This window comes from Poecile atricapillus, chromosome 9 (assembly GCF_030490865.1).
Source record: "Poecile atricapillus isolate bPoeAtr1 chromosome 9, bPoeAtr1.hap1, whole genome shotgun sequence".
NCBI lineage: Eukaryota > Metazoa > Chordata > Aves > Passeriformes > Paridae > Poecile > Poecile atricapillus.
Window position 1 is genome coordinate 2,914,804 of NC_081257.1, and position 16,218 is coordinate 2,931,021.

The 16,218-nt window shown below is 53.5% G+C and overlaps 2 protein-coding genes across 2 annotated transcripts; both read left to right on the forward strand.

Annotated features, from left to right (window-relative positions):
- The first annotated feature begins 2,323 nt into the window (after window positions 1-2,323).
- LOC131582159 (antigen-presenting glycoprotein CD1d-like) lies at window positions 2,324-5,488 on the forward strand. The gene is made up of 6 exons (XM_058845053.1): window positions 2,324-3,158; window positions 3,453-3,710; window positions 3,863-4,144; window positions 4,249-4,533; window positions 4,627-4,723; window positions 4,892-5,488. Exons 1-6 carry the CDS (start codon window positions 3,080-3,082, stop codon window positions 4,950-4,952), a joined length of 1,062 nt encoding a protein of 353 aa, XP_058701036.1. The 5' UTR covers window positions 2,324-3,079; the 3' UTR covers window positions 4,953-5,488.
- A 2,716-nt stretch (window positions 5,489-8,204) lies between these two features.
- LOC131582160 (T-cell surface glycoprotein CD1b-3-like) lies at window positions 8,205-12,393 on the forward strand. Its single transcript, XM_058845054.1, has 6 exons — window positions 8,205-8,359; window positions 9,552-9,812; window positions 10,329-10,613; window positions 10,718-11,002; window positions 11,123-11,219; window positions 11,337-12,393. Exons 1-6 carry the CDS (start codon window positions 8,287-8,289, stop codon window positions 11,380-11,382), a joined length of 1,047 nt encoding a protein of 348 aa, XP_058701037.1. The 5' UTR covers window positions 8,205-8,286; the 3' UTR covers window positions 11,383-12,393.
- Window positions 12,394-16,218: the final 3,825 nt, after the last annotated feature.

The following is a 16,218-nucleotide window of genomic DNA, read 5'->3' on the forward strand; positions in this document are numbered from 1 at the left end:
CTTCTCTGCCACAATGAAGGCAAAATCTCTCCATGAGTTCTGTTTGCCGAGTATCCCTTCTCGGAATGTGCCAGCTGCCTTTGCTGATGGAGAGATAAGTAGGGAGGAAGGCTGATTCTATTTTCCCTTTGTCTCCCTAAACATGGTTGCCTGTGGGGGATGCCATCTTGAAAGGGGGGAGTACCCCTCCATTTTGAGTTTTTCTTTGTTCCTGTGGAATTTGTGGGATTTAGCAATTTTGTATCTAGTAATTATTTCCAGCAGTAAGGAGAAATTAAATAAGAATAGATAAAAGTGGATTGTGTACACTAGACCTCATCTTAACCTACAGGGGCTGCATGTTATATGAGTTTTGTCACATGAATCAGCACGGAACTGTGAATGGCCTCTCAGCTGCTCAGCAAGGAGTGACCAGCAGTCATCTCAGGGGAGACCATGGGGACAAGTGTTCACCTCACAGGACTGCAGAGATAAAAGCCCCCTTGTATCTTCCCTCCCTGGCTGCCCCACGGCTGTGCTTTGACATCCTGACAGCCAAACATTCTCCTCTGGGTCTAGGGCTAGTGGGAGGGATGTGGACCTTGTGGTGGCATAGCTGGACATCCCCTGTGTCATGCTGCTGGGGAAGTTGGTGTCATTTCTGGGCCCACCAGGTCACCACAGCATCCCTACTTCTCTCTGGGACAGCTCTGTGTGATAACGAAAGACTCCACAACTCGTTAAAGTTGTAAATATGCATTAGATAAGTATTAAATCCAGCAGCCGGGCCTATGTGGGATCTTACCCCAGAGTCGTACGCGCTGAAAGTAGCAATCGTTCCTCATTTATTCTCTGTCAGCTAGGATTGTGCAATATGCCTAATGCATTTTCATTCCCTAGCCCTGCCTAGCCTCACTTCGTGTGGTAATTAGCCACCAGTCCTGTCTGCACCTGCACTTCCCCAGTTCGGGGGTCAACAGTGGTCTTCTGATGAAGGCTTCCAAGCTCTTCTTTGCATCTGAACTTTTCACCTTTCCTCTTTATGCATGCTCCCTGGCCCCCTGGTCATGGTCCAAAGCCACAAGACTAGTCCTGGCCAGTTTTGGTGTCTGACCAATCCTTTTATCTCAGTCTCCTGGCATTCTTACCTTCTCTCATCCTGCGTTTGGGTTAAAACTCCTTCCTGTCACAAAAGTCCTGCATTCTTTCACACTGTTTTGCTATCACAGCTAGCAGATGTTCACCTACTGTTGAAAGCAGAGGTTACAGAGACTATATACATTTCTCTACCGGGCAGAATACGTTTTAAATGTAATATACATTTCCAAGTTAGCTGTTCCTAATAAATTAATCCCTAAATTTTTAACTCCCTTGTCTCACACGGAAGGGAAAAGGTTTGGTGTCCTTTTGTCCCGATGTCTGACTCAGTGTCGTGTGGTGCTGGAGCTCAGCCTGCAGCAGCTCCATATGAGCTTTGCCAATGTCCCTACAGCTGGAGACACCAAAAATGGTGACACTACCAATTGTTTTTGGAAGGGTCACATACCAACATGGATACCTCTGCCCCTGTTGAGTTTGACTGTTACCAAGGCACCCTACCTCAGACTTCCCCTCGGCTGTGGTTTCAGCTCTGCCTTTGCCCTTAACATGGGCACCCCCAGGAAAGGGAGAGAGAAACTGCAGGTGAGGGAGGAGTAGTGGATGCAGGACATTGTAGGGTAAGGCAGGCTCTGGTCACCCCATTGTCCCTCCAGCATTGGACACTGCTGCCAATTTGGACAGAGCAGAGGGAAGGCTCCCACAATTTCTGTTCCCATCCAGAGGGGGCTCTTGGGGAGGTAGACCAGATTCCTCACCAAAGCTGGTGGGAAGGAAAGGGGAGTTGCCGGGCTGCAGCCAATCCTCAGGCCCTCCCCTGTGGGGACATTTAGGGCAGAATTCAGGCTCCCCTACACTGAAAGGTGCAGGGAAGCAGAGAGACAGCTCCCAGGCCCCACAGCATGGATAGAGATCCATGGAAAGGGGGAAGGTGCGTATCCACTACAACTCCCTGGAATGGGCTTGATGGTGGGATCCCATCCCCATCCCAGCTTGAAGATCCTGTCCAGCCAACTGCCACTGCTCCAGGAGTCCGATGACTGTCAGTGGGAAACAGGTCTTTCCAGGCCTTGCAGCCTCTTTCCTCTTGGGGACCACCACACTATAGCTGGTCTAGTCCCTTCACTTCTTGCACCCCAAGAAGAGCTCCTGGAGGACTGCTTCCTCCAGCTGTTCCTGCAGCCATCCCTGACCCCACAGCTGTGGTCCAGGCTACAAGTGCTCATCACCTCAACTCTGGGAAGTCCCTTCCCCAGGATGAGACCAGCAGTGCTGAGGGGTCAAGGGATATTACCATAAACTTTTCTCCTTCACTCTCTTACCCCTCAGAGCTTTCCAAGGCCATGGCCCAGCTCTCCTGCAGGTTTGCCACATCACTGGCTTATACACCTGTGGCTCATCAGAGTGGCCTAGCTGTGGGATGGTTGGGAGGTGCAAAGAGGCATGGGACCAGTGCACAGCCTGGGGGCACAGAGAGCCCAGGGAACAGGGTGGGAACAGGGCTTGCCTGCCCCATGGGAAAAACAGCCATGTTGTTGTGAACCCACCTGGCAGCGCAGAGCAGGGGGCAATATCTGTTCTATGCAGCTCCAGATATGCCAGACACAAGTAAGGGACACTCCTATCAGGAATGGCCAAGTGACACGTCCACCTGAAAGGGGGGTACAACAGAGGACTCAGTTCACCCACATCGCTCATTGTCAAGGTGCTGCTGCAGCCATGAGAGACTGCTCCTGCATGCAATGGAACAACCTTGCTGACAATCAAATTCCCCCAGCACTCACAGCCATACTCAGGATTCACCATCTCACTCCAAGTGGGAACCTCAGAGCCCTCCCCTAAACCTCAGTGCCAGCCCCATTGGCTGCCAGGGGCATTAGCACCAGCAGAGCTGCCCGGGCAGAGCCAACCTGAGGAGACCTCTGAGGCCACATCTCTCAACAGCCTGTTCTTCCTGCTGCTGCACCAACCGCTGCACACTCTGGGCCTCACTGCTGGAACCATGCAGGCCCCTTGCTGCTGCCTTCTCTCCCTCTTCCTTTACCTCGTCCTCCTCTCTGGGACACGGGCAAACCTCGAGGGTAAGTGTGAGCCCTGGCTCATGCACATCTACCTCCGTGGGACTCCACAGGGGTGTCCCAGCTCCCCACCCTCCTTACTCCTCCTTGTCCCCTGGCTCCACACCTCCTCCTCAGCAGGAATGGCTACCCCAGGTGGGTGCAGGGGATGGGAACTGGGGCTGTAAAGGCTGTAAGGGGCTTCTGGGGGACCTGTGGATCCCTGCAACCTCAGGGATCCATTCCTCAGCTCCTACACTTTCCTCAGCCCTCTTCTCCCAGTCCCATCTCCTCCTTGTCAACCCTTGTGTCATGTAGGGACCTTCACTATCCGCCTGCTCCAGACCACCACCTTCCAAAACACCTCGTTTGTGGACACGGAGGGGCTGGGCCTGCTGGAAGACATCGAACTTGGTTCTCTTGATAAACACACAGGGTCCATCCATTTCTGCCAGCCCTGGGTGCACCCAGCCCTGTCCTACGCTGACTGGGACACCATTAATAACCTGCTTAAGATTTATTTACAGAAGTTCCACCGTCTGATCAATGAAGAGGCTGCGCAAAAGGATGTCCCCTGTGAGTGCCCACCCTGCATCCCCTTTCTGAAAAGCAGCTGGGAAGTGGGGAGGGATCTGATGGTGCTGGTGCTGTGTAGGAGACACTGACCATGTGTGCAGGAAAGTGATCCCAGCCCCTCATGCACCTCTCTCTCCTCTCTGTCCCACCAGACCCCTTTGTGGTTCAGTGCATCGCAGGCTGTGTGCTGTACCCCAACAGAACCTCCCAGGCCTTTGCCTATGTGGGTTACAATGGTGAGGATTTCCTCAGCTTCAACACAGAGAACATCACTTGGACCCTCTCCCAGGACACCAAGTTGTCACGGTATGTCCAGTCATTTCTCCAGAACTACACCGCCTTGAGTGAGCTGGTGGAAATCATCTTCAACGATACTTGTGTCGATGACATGGAAGTGCTCCTGCAGTATGGGAGGGAAATTCTGGAGAGACAAGGTGAGACCACCCTGACCCTGCAACAGCCACCCCAAAGCCCCCCACACCGGGGCCCAGCCGTGCCCCACCGGGGCTTGCCCCACCCCTTTGCTCTCATTCCCCAGAGCTGCCCGTGGCCACGGTCTTCGCCCGCACCCCCAGCCCAGCCCAGCTGCTGCTTGTTTGCCATGTCACTGGCTTCTACCCCCGTCCCATCAGTGTGGCCTGGCTGCGGGATGGGCAGGAGGTGCCCCCGGGCCCGGCACTCAACACCAGCAGCATCCTGCCCAACGCTGACCTCACCTACCAGCTCCGCAGTGTCCTGGCCGTGACCCCCCGTGACGGGCACAGCTACGCCTGCCGTGTGCGCCACCGCAGCCTGGGCACCCGCAGCCTCCTCATCCCATGGGGTAGGGAACACCCATGGGGGCCTGAGCCACCCTGCCCCACAAGATGGAGCAAAACCCAGAAAGTTCATCTAAGCTCCTCCTTATGTTTCCCAGGGAACTCAGAAGTGGTGCTGATCACAGGGCTCACGGCTGGGCTGCTTGCAGCCATGGCCATAGCTGCCATGTTGGTGTTTTGGGTGTGGAGACAAAGGTGAGTCCATGTCTGCCCCATGGAACAGCAGTGAGAGAGGAGGAGTGGAAATGCCCAGGGGATTTCTGCACCGAGCACCAAAGCTCTTGCTTTGGTCCTGCCAGATGCTGTCTGCCCTCCTACAAGGTCTCTGCCATTGAGCATCCAGCTGTCTCCCTCTCATTTCAGAAAGCACCAGCAGATGCAGGAATCAGAGTCCAGGAACTCCATCCTGAGCAAAGAAGCTTAGCTCAGAAGGGAGCCAGCAGTCCCCATCCCCTCCCACTGCCTTCACAGCAACAAGAACTATGTTTTTCTGCTTCACCTAACTTCTGAGCATTGTCAGTTGCAAGACTAACTCAATTCAGAGATGCACAAGAGAAACACGGCAAGAGAAACCTGAGGTTTTGACTCACTTGAATTTTTTAAACAGACAAAAATGCAAGTCTGAGACCTCCTCACATGATCATCTCTTAGCTCGTGCCACTGACCTGTCTACCCACTGGTGCTCTAGGGCACCTCAGTGCCCAATGGCAAATTCTCCTGATTCTGCTTCAGTAACAGTTTTGTCAGAAGGTGAAAAGCTGTCCCCTTCTACTGTCACTTTGGGGTCCTGTTTTTTCCTTAAAAATGCCTTTATTAACCATACTCCAGAAATATTTGTGCTGAGACTGAACTGTTCCACACAGACTAAAAGAACCTGGCCAGAAATGGCTTTACAAAGTGCTGAGTAACACTGAAACTCTGGTGTAATGTGTGGGAGCTGCAGATGTGTATGAAAAGGAAATAAACCATTAATATTTTCACTAAGATCATGTGCCTTTCCTTAGCTGTTGAATGGGCTTGCAGAGGTTTTGATCAGCCACGTATAGAAACTGAAACACCGCTGAATTATTGACACTAATTGCAGAAAGCACCAAGGCATGGGGAAAAAGCAGTACATATGTGCCTGTGCATATATGAACAAGTTCTCACATATTGCATGGAAATAAGCAACTGTGCACATGGGGATAAAGTAACCCCAAGGCTCCTAATAAAGGAGAAAAAAGAAGCCCATGTCCCACCAAAGATAGCAGAGTTCACACACACAGGAAGGCAGGTAATTCATGCCAAATCAACTTGAACACGTAGCTTCAAAACGTTTGGTTTCACTGGACAACTTCCTGCAGTTTCCCAGGATAAGTCTGGCAGCCATGTGCAAGCCAGAAAATCTGGCTGGCTTGTGGCCACCACAAATATACACCACAAATCCAATGGTGTTTTTTCTCCCCTGGCTAGACCCTGGAAACCACAATGCTGGGGTGAGGACTGTGTTTCCTTAGCAGCCAGAGTCACCTGCTGGCATCACAGGGCTCAAGGACCTTGCTGCAAGAGGAATGACACCAAGCCTCTGCCAGCCCCTGCTGACTTGAGACAGACAGATGAACCTCTTTGCTGTGGACATGACTTCCAGGGAAGACCTGGAAAGCAGGTGCAGCCAGTGAGAAAGCCTGTTGAGGAAAGCTGTTCATGTGAATGACCTCCCAAGAGACCCTACAGTACCACACCCACAAACACCTGGTACCAGGGGTGTGTCTGCAAGCGTTTGCTCACATCCCCTAACAGACCCTACAATAAAATGCCTCACCCAGGCATTTTTAGAGGGTTCTTAAGGCACCTCATCACAGCCCAGTGCAGCAGTTCCTGCTGCTCACCCACCCACCCAGTATGGCACCCAGAGGCATCCCTGTCAACCCCACCCCAACTTACCCAGGCATGACTTGGGGCTTACAGCCTCCACCTCAGGGGAGATTACAAGGACCAATGTCACCTTTGGGGTCTTTGAGGACCAGTGGCCACATGAGAACTTCAAAGTCCTATAGTGCTCCAGGGCAGGGGGAAGGAGAGGACCAGTAATCACTTGAGAGGACTGTAAGGACCAACGTCACCCGAGGGAGCTGTCAGGATCAGTGGTAACCTGGGGTGACTCTGAGGACCATGATCACTTGAGAGAATTCTGAGGACCAATGGTCTGTGTGGACCAAGAGCCCCCTGCCCCCTTGGGTAATTTTCACACCAGAAAAGTGATAATATGAAGGAGGAAGAAGTTGTAAGCAAAAAAGGAAGTGAAAAAACTCCAAACATGAGAAGTACATTCAGTAGAGAAGTAGAAGGGCTAAAGCTGAACTTTAAAACAGATCCACTGCAACAGTGGGAGAACTGGAAGAACTTCCAATGAACACATTGTGACCACCCACACAAGCCAGGTGCCTGGTCCTGTCCTGTGAGCAGACACCGATAGTGTCACATGCACCTGCACAGGACAGGGGGCTGCGAATGGCCTCTCAGCTGCTCAGCAAGAAGTGACCAGCAATCATCTCAGGGGAGACCATGGGGACAAGTGTTCACCTCACAGGACTGCAGAGATAAAAGCCCCCTTGTATCTTCCCTCCCTGGCTGCCCCACGGCTGTGCTTTGACATCCTGACAGCCAAACATTCTCCTCTGGGTCTAGGACTAGTGAGAGGGATGTGGACCTTGTGGTGGCATAGCTGGACATCCCCTGTGTCATGCTGCTGGGGAAGTTGGTGTCATTTCTGGGCCCACCAGGTCACCACAGCATCCCTACTTCTCTCTGGGACAGCTCCATGGAAAAAGTATTCAGTGTTTGGTTGCTACCATGATGCACCCCCTCAGACTTGCCCTTGGTTGTGGTTTTAATTCTGCCTTCCCCCCACCCAGCTCAGGCTCAACCCAAAAAAGGGAAGAGAAACTGCATGTTGATGGGAGGAATCAGGGAGGAGCAGTCGAGTGGGGACATTGTGGGGGAGGCTGACTCTGGTCACCCCATGATCCCCCCAGCACTGGACACTGGTGCCGGAGGGGCCAGAGCAGGGGGATGGCTCTCACCATTTTTGTCCCCATGTACAGGAGGGTGGGGGAACTGGATTCTACACCAGAGCTGGTGGGAAGGGGAGTTGCCAGGCCCATCCCCAGGTGTTTAGAGCAGTCCTACAGCTTGGGTCTAGGTGGAACAGCTCCTCCCTGGGAGCCCCATCCCCAGAATTAGACAAGTGATGCAGGAGCAGCCTGAGCTGGAGGTGCCAGGAGCAGGAGGGGTTGTCCCAAAGAATCCCTTCTCCCTGTGTAGAGGTTGAGAAGACAGCAACCATCTTTCTCCAGTCAGGAATGAAATCCAAAAGCCATCGTCACCTGCTTTGGTTCTAATGCATCCCACAAGAAGAGGGATAGTAATATTGGTGGGGTGGGGGAGTCAGGAAAACCCAGCTTAGATGCTTTAATTTTTTTTTTCCCTAGTGTTGTTTCCTGGGACTCTCTTTCCTTGCCTTCTCCTTCTGGTTGGGCTTTTCCCCATCCCAGCCTGTCACGGCACTTGGTGCTCAAAACCTTACTTCAGCTTTTGTCCGTCCTGTAAGTCCCCACCCTTCAGCTCGGGACCTCTGAGCTCCTCCCTGATACATTGATTCTCCAATTGGTGCAGAGCCACCGCAGTGACTGCTGGGCTGGGCTGAAGCTTGGGGTCCCACAGCTTCTTTCTCCTCCCACAGTCACTGCTGCTGCTTCTTCAGCTTTGCCGCATGCACAATGCAGCCCCCGAGCCTCCTCCTCTTCCTCTTTCTCCCGAGCCTCCTCCCTGGGATGTGGGCAGACCCAGAGGGTAAGTGGGAGCCCCGGCTCACCTCAACTGCTCTCACCCCCCAGCCCTGTCAGAGGACCCCAGAAGTTCTGCTCAGGGGAGGCATAGCCAGGCCACTGTGCCATATGGGGGGCAGATGATTCCCAGCATCAGAGGGTCACCTCCCACCGTGCACCACCCAAATATGCTTTGTCCCTGCCCACCCTCTCTGTTCCTGCCTCCAGCTCAGGACTTCTGCCCCAGCAGCTCCAAGACAGGGCCCTGGGCACACAGGCAGAAGAGACAGCAGTGGTCCCCAGCCAGGCCTTGGGTGTTGAGTTTCCTTGCAAGGTGCCCTCCCCCTGCAGGGAGCCCAGGGATGCCAGGAGGATCTCGGCCCCACATGGTGCTGAGGGCCCCTTGCAGCAGCCCCGCGTTCATTCGGGAGCTGCACCTGCCAGAGTTTTGGGTGCTGCTGTCACACGGAGAGCTTCACCACAACCTCCTGAGACCTTACGCTTCTGGGGCAGGCAGCATCAGACACAAAGGCTGATCTGGTGTCCCAGCCCTATCAGGGAGCCCCAAACCTGGACAAAATGCCCTTTCCTATCAACCATCCTCTGTACCATGTCCAGGTCTTTGGCAGATAGAGGTCCTGGAACAGGTGCTTCTCCTGGGGGGAAACATCACCCCAAACAAGCAGCAGGGTGCCCCTTCATCTGCTCTGCACAGTCAGACAGCAGCTCTGGCTGGGAGGGAGGCATGGCACAGAGGGGACAAAATGCCTAAAATCCTCTGCAGGAGACAACCACTTTGTTGAAAGTAAAACAGAGAAGGAAAAAGAGCAGTGAAGTCAGAGGAAGTTCAGACAGGAAAGCAACCCTGAGCAGGATGAAGAGCAAAGAACCATAGAAGCACAGAATGATTTGGGGTGAGAAGGACCTTTAAAGGCCATTCAGTCCAACCCTTCTGCCATGGCCAGGGACACCTTCCCTGCTCAGAGCCCCAAACAACCTGGGCTTGAATGTTTCCAGGGATGGGGCATCCACCATACATCTGGGTAACATGTGTCAGTGTCTCACTAGCCCTCACTTAAAAAATTTCTTTGTTATTATCTGGTCTGAATCCCCCGTTCCCTCTCCAGTACCTCCACTTCCCATTTCCCCTTTAGCACCTCCACTCATCTCCTTCTTGCACCTTTTCTCCATCTCTTTTTCTCCATCCTCTGTCCTAGCACAGCCAGAGGTTATCCAGTACCTCCTGACTGGCGTCTTTGCCAACATCAGCTCTGCTGAGGTGTCATGCGTGGTTCTCGTAGAGGACATACCCGTCATAGCACTGCACCCGGCCAACTGGAGCGTCCACTTCCACTGGCCCTGGGTCAGCCAGGCTGCAGCTGAAGGCGAGGGGGAAAAGTTGATGTCCCAGTACAAAATTGGTCTGCGCAATATGATCCGATTTGTGCACGACATGGTTCAGCAGACAAAACAGCACTGTGAGTACAGGAATGAGCCCTGCTAGAGCCCCAGTCCTTCTCCCCACGTTCTGGCTGCAGCCTCCTCCACACCAGGATGACATTTGGGAGGGTCCTACAGGGTGCAACAGCTCCTGCAACACTGCAGCTGCTGGGGCATATGCCCAGGAGTGGGTAGAGCAGCAGACCAAAAATACCCCTTGGGGCTTCTGCCATCTGGCATAAGCAACCCCTCTGTACGTCAGGGAGCTGCAACCAAATTTATTGGAGCTTCAGGACTGACACAGCAAAGATCATGAAAGAAAATTGGGGGCAAATATTTTGGGGGACAGAATTCTTTTTAAGCAAGCGCCCCACACTGGTATCACTCCATTCTTCCAAGGGGTCTGAGGGCTTGCAGGGTGTCTGGGGTCTCCTGAAGCATGGCCTTACCCCCTGCTGCCCATTGCACTGTATATGCCCTCAGCCACATCCCATCTCATGCCACCCACGTTCCACACACTCACGGGACCTCTCCACTGGCTTTGCCCTTGACAGACCCAGTGGTGGTCCAGTCCCGTGCAGGCTGTGTGCTGTACCCCAATACGACAAGACAGGGCTTCCTGAATGTCGGCTGGGGTGGCAGAGACCTCGTAGCTTTTGAGGTAGACAAACAGCACTGGGAAGTCCAGCAAGCATCCCAGGTGGCAGAGCTGGTCAGCAAGAGGCTTAACAAGCAGAAGTCCGTCACAGTGCTCCTGGAGCACCTTCTCGCCACCTGGATGTGCCACAACAACTTCGTCACCCTGAAGAAGTATGGGAGGGAAATTCTGGAGAGACAAGGTGAGACCACCCTGACCCTGCAACAGCCACCCCAAAGCCCCCCACACCGGGGCCCAGCCGTGCCCCACCGGGGCTTGCCCCACCCCTTTGCTCTCATTCCCCAGAGCTGCCCGTGGCCACGGTCTTCGCCCGCACCCCCAGCCCAGCCCAGCTGCTGCTTGTTTGCCATGTCACTGGCTTCTACCCCCGTCCCATCAGTGTGGCCTGGCTGCGGGATGGGCAGGAGGTGCCCCCGGGCCCGGCACTCAACACCAGCAGCATCCTGCCCAACGCTGACCTCACCTACCAGCTCCGCAGTGTCCTGGCCGTGACCCCCCGTGACGGGCACAGCTACGCCTGCCGTGTGCGCCACCGCAGCCTGGGCACCCGCAGCCTCCTCATCCCATGGGGTAGGGAACACCCATGGGGGATGGGGTGCAGGCTGCAGATAGCAGCCACTGCCTCTGTGAGGAACAGCTCCTGACTGGCACTGCCACCCTCACAGTCGCCCTCTCCTCTCCTTGTCCCAGAAAATGGCAGCCGAGCTCCAACCATCAGCATCACCATTGCAGTGCTGCTTCTTGTGGCCACAGCCTCTGCTGGGGGATTCTGGTGGTGGAAGCGCAGGTGAGTTCTCTCTCCCATCACCTGCTGTAGGATTTATCGGTCCAGGGCTTGCAGCAGCAAAGCTCTGTAGGAGTGAACTGCATGACTGTCAGCCCAGCTCATACATACCCTTTGCAGGAAGGGTAACGAGGCTGCATGGGATACCCAGGAATTCATCATTTGAGGCCTGGTTCTGCACACAGAAACAACTGCTTGCTCTCCTTTCTTACTTCATGTCCCACCTCTGACCTATCAGCACTGACACGGTTTTGTTCTGGAAAACCACGGCATTAAACAGCTACGAACTTCCCCTGATGCATGTGACTCCTGTGCTTCTCAGCCCTTCTTCCCCCTCAGGAGCTTTTCTCAGGAAACTCCTCAGTGCACTGCAGAGACTCTGTATTACAGCCAGAGGTTGGTCTCCACCTGGCATGTCAGGAGAAGCCAGTCCTCTGACAGCCTCTCCCACATCTCTCTATGGCCAGTGTCTGTTCCTAGGCCAGACCACTGTGGGGCTGCTGAGTGAGATGTGGTATGGAGCAGGCCACAAATCAGGGAGAGATGGAGAGATGTGAGCTCTTTCCAAGGGAAGAGAAGGGGAAGGGAGGACCCAAGTGACACCCCTGAGACATTTGAGCACATTGAGCTGCTCCATTTCCAGGGCTGATCTCACCCTCAGCCCAGAATGATTTTAGATCAGGATCTCCTCCACTTCCGACTCCTGCCCCCATGCCTGCCTCCTGTCTCTGTAAAAGCTGGAAGAAGAAGGCATTGTCACCCTTCTCCTACGCCTGACAGTCATGAAAGAGCCATGCTGAGGCTCTGGGAGACTCTGAGGAACACAGCCCACAGCAGGATGTGCAGTGAGGATTGTCATCAATTCATTATGTATTGTCTGTCCCAGTGTGGAGTCCCACCCGCAGGAGACTGTCTTCTATAAACGTCTCCAGCGTGGGTCCTGTCCATGGGCTGCAGTTCTTCATAAACTGCTCCAGCATGAGTCCTTTCTATGGGTTCAGGAACGCTGCTCCAGCCTGGCTTCCCCTCAGGGTCTCAGGTTCTGACAGGAATCTGCTCCAGCGCAGTGTCTCCATCGGGTCACAGTCTCTGTTCTACGGCACTGGGCTCCACCACAGGCTGCAGGTGCATCTCTGCAGGTGCGGACCTTCATGTGCTGCCGCAGGCCAGCGGGGCCCTGCCCGGGGCCGTGCCCGGGACAAGCGGGGCCGTGCCCGGGGCCAGGGGGGCCGTGCCCGGGGCCAGGGGGGCCGTGCCCGGGGCCATGGGGGCCGTGCCCGGGGCCAGTGGGGCCGTGCCCGGGGCCGTGCCAGGGGCCAGGGGGAGCCGTGCCCGGGGCCATGGGGGCCGTGCCCGGGGCCGTGCCCGGGGCCATGGGAGCCGTGCCCGGGGCCGTGCCCGGGGCCAGGGGGAGCCGTGCCCGGGGCCAGGGGGAGCCGTGTCCGGGGCCAGGGGGAGCCGTGTCCGGGGCCAGGGGGGCCTTGCCCGGGGCCGTGCCCGGGGCCATGGGAGCCGTGCCCGGGGCCGTGCCCGGGGCCAGGGGGAGCCGTGCCCGGGGCCAGGGGGAGCCGTGTCCGGGGCCAGGGGGAGCCGTGTCCGGGGCCAGGGGGAGCCGTGTCCGGGGCCAGGGGGAGCCGTGTCCGGGGCCATGGGGGCCCTGCCCGGGGCCGTGCCCGGGACAAGCGGGGCCCTGCCCGGGGCCAGGGGGAGCCGTGCCCGGGGCCATGGGGGCCGTGCCCGGGGCCAGGGGGAGCCGTGTCCGGGGCCAGGGGGGCCGTGCCCGGGGCCGTGCCCGGGGCCGTGCCCGGGGCCCGCTGCCAATGGTGACCCGCGCTGCAGTGACGTCCCCTGGCTCCCGGTAGATGCCGGTGCCGCTGCCCCGCCCGCCCCACGCCTCCATCGGCTGTGCCACGGCCCGCTCGCCAATGCCATCCGCGCTTCTCTCCCGTCAGCGGTCACCGGCCGGGCTCGGGGCGGCCCCGCGGCGGTGCTGGGGCTGACCCGGACCCCTGGCCCTGCCCTCGGCCCTGTCCAAACCCGGGCCTGCGCTTCCCGCCCTCGCTGTGGCTTCCCGGCCTATTCCGCACGTCCTCGGGTCCAGCCCTCAGTCTTCCCCAGCACTGGAGAGCCGAGGATGAGCCCAAGGCGTTTCCCGCCTCAGCTCCGGCTTTCAAGATAAAGGCAAAAAAAACGGGAAGATGTTTGTTTAAAAACCCAAAGCCGTGCTGCATCGCCTGTCTGGGGGAGCCAGAGAGACACAGTGAAGTAATCCAACCAGTCTGGTCCAGAACCACTGGAGCTCTGTGGACCTCATTGTCATCACATTGTTTCCCTCTTTCTGGCACATGAAGGCACATACCTATGTGTATGTACACAAAGCGTGTCTATAAAACTACTGAAAATCTAAACTTTGAAATTTCTTACCAGTGCAATAAAATCTCCCTGTTTGGGTGGGTTATCCTGCAGTTCCTGCTTCTTTTGAGAAACATCTCTTGCTAGTGGGTATGCCAGGCAGAAATCTGAGACACCAAGGTACTACCATCTTTGGGGACTGACACCAGCAAAACTGCTTCTAATGAGCTCCAGGGTAAAGCCTATATTGTAAAATTAATTCATTGATGGATAATATAAACTGAAAAGATTAAAGCTTACCTGATCTGTGAACCTTTTATCCCTCATTCAAACATGGTCTCTGAATGCTTTCAAAACCTTCTCACCAGTACCAGTTAATTCACAGCTGGCTGCAAACCAGGCACAAACTCCTCAGGGGTCAGTGGCCACTTTTTAACAGATAATTGGATTCTGATCCAGCCACACCCTACAGCCCTACTAATGACCTTGAGTAAAAGCAAGGTCTGTACACTAATAATCAGGGTTTCTTAGGCCACTGGTTTCTCCCAGATGGTCACTAATCCCCAGAAAATGCTTTCCTGCCTAAGTTCTTGATGCCTAATTAACCCCACAACCGTAGTATCTCTGCCAAGATGCAAGTTTTCTATTCCCCCTTAAAAGCATTGAAGGCCCCAATACTTTCTAATCAAGGCACACACTTTCCAAGAGGCACAGGAACCTACCTACCAGTTACACTTCCATTTCTGGGAAATAAGATCCATGTGAAGTATACATATGTCAGATGACACTTTGTACATCTGCAGAAAATGCATTAACCATTAAAAACCTCCTGATCCCAGGACTGCATTCCACATCCCTCTCTCAGTCTTCCAGTGGAAGTTACAATGCAGACAAAGACTGTCAGCTTTGGTAACCTTTCTTGGAAAAAATGTTTTCTCAGGACTTCCTTCAGCTCAACCAAGCCAAGCAGCAAAGAGCAATTGTGTCTAAGTGTTTTTTTTTTCTTTTCACTTGTAGTGGGCAACTCAAGTCTTACCTCCTGCATCCCTGATAACTGTTAAAATTTACCAAATCCTTCTTGTTATGGCACATAGCACAGGTTTCACAGCATCTTTTTTCAGCCCTGTGGAGGGAGGGGGCATTTGGAGCCCCATTTTAGAGAGAAGGAGCTAAAGCAGAGGGGTTAATCCTCATTTTGCATGCTCTGGTCAAATAACCTGATACGGTTTTTCAGAGCACATGGAAGGATGTGACTCCCCCACTACTCCTCATATGAGAGAGACACCACGTGCATCTGTGCCAGCAAGGTGTTAAGCTTTTCACCTGATGCCAGTTCCTCCAGACCTGCTTGTTAAGCTTTTCTGTCTTAGGCAATTTCTCCATCGCCTTCTTCAGAAATGTTTACCTCCTTACCGGTCTGCAAAAATTAATTACCACCTTCCCTTCCACGCTTTCCACAGCAGTTCAGCAGAGTGGAAAGTGCATTTGCATCCATAATTTATGACAGAGAAACCTTAATTGTTCCTTCCAAGATACTGCCTGTTTGGAGCAAACATATTTAGCTAAGGAGGAAGAGCCATCTCTCTGTCATTTGTTTCCTACAAATAATCTGAACTTAGTTAATTCTGGCCTGAATTTTGGAAGTGCATCCTTCCTTGGCTAATTACACATCTCTTTATTGCCTTGTCTATTTTGTTATTTCTTGTCCTCTAGAAATCTCTCTAAGAGCTGCAGGGCAGCTGCTTCCTGCTCACATGAGCTGCCTGCAGCATGATCCCAGGACTGAGTGACTGGGAAAGGACTCAGGAACTGCTTCAAACATGCTGCAAAATGACTTGTTCAAGATTTTTACTTTTGTAAACATGCTTCAAATTTTAATAATCATCTCAAAATTGGGCAAGAGATAATTTCTTTCTTGAAGATAGAGACTAAATAGATACTCTTCCTATTTCTCCCTCCAGTATAGAAATTGGGGTAAACATGCTAAAACCATCCAGCAAATTATTCCAGCTTGATCCCTAATTTCTCTGTTTGCCTTCTTGGGCTTTCCTGAAGGTAAAATAAGAAGTTCTTAGTCTGAACTTGTGGTTCAAGGCCACAGCAACTTACCAGACAATCATCACACGTATCAGAGAAAGAAGGACCAGGAATGCATGTGGATTCTGTTAATCCTTTGCCATTACTATTTACCTCAGTTTAGCCCTTCTTCTGGTGGTTTTATTTGTATTGTATTGTATTGTATTGTATTGTATTGTATTGTATTGTATTGTATTGTATTGTACTGTATTGTATTGTATTGTATTGTATTGTATTGTTTTGTTTTGTTTTGTTTTGTTTTGTTTTGTTTTGTTTTGTTTTGTTTTGTTTTGTTTTGTTTTGTTTTGTTTTGTTTTGTTTTGTTTTGTAATGTTTTGGGGTTTTTTTCTGTTCAGCCCATGTGTCTGAACCAGTAGCACACTTATTTTACTTGGAAGCTGGAATCACTCAGCCCCATACACCACATCACCTTCCACCAGCACAGACCCAGCTCCGTGGTCCACACAGCCCTCTTGGAATGTTTTCCTGACTACAGCTTATTTTAGCTTCACTTTTGCTACCCACTCACAAGGGGTTGTACTGGGACTGCAGTTCCTGTGAATCTGTGCTTGTG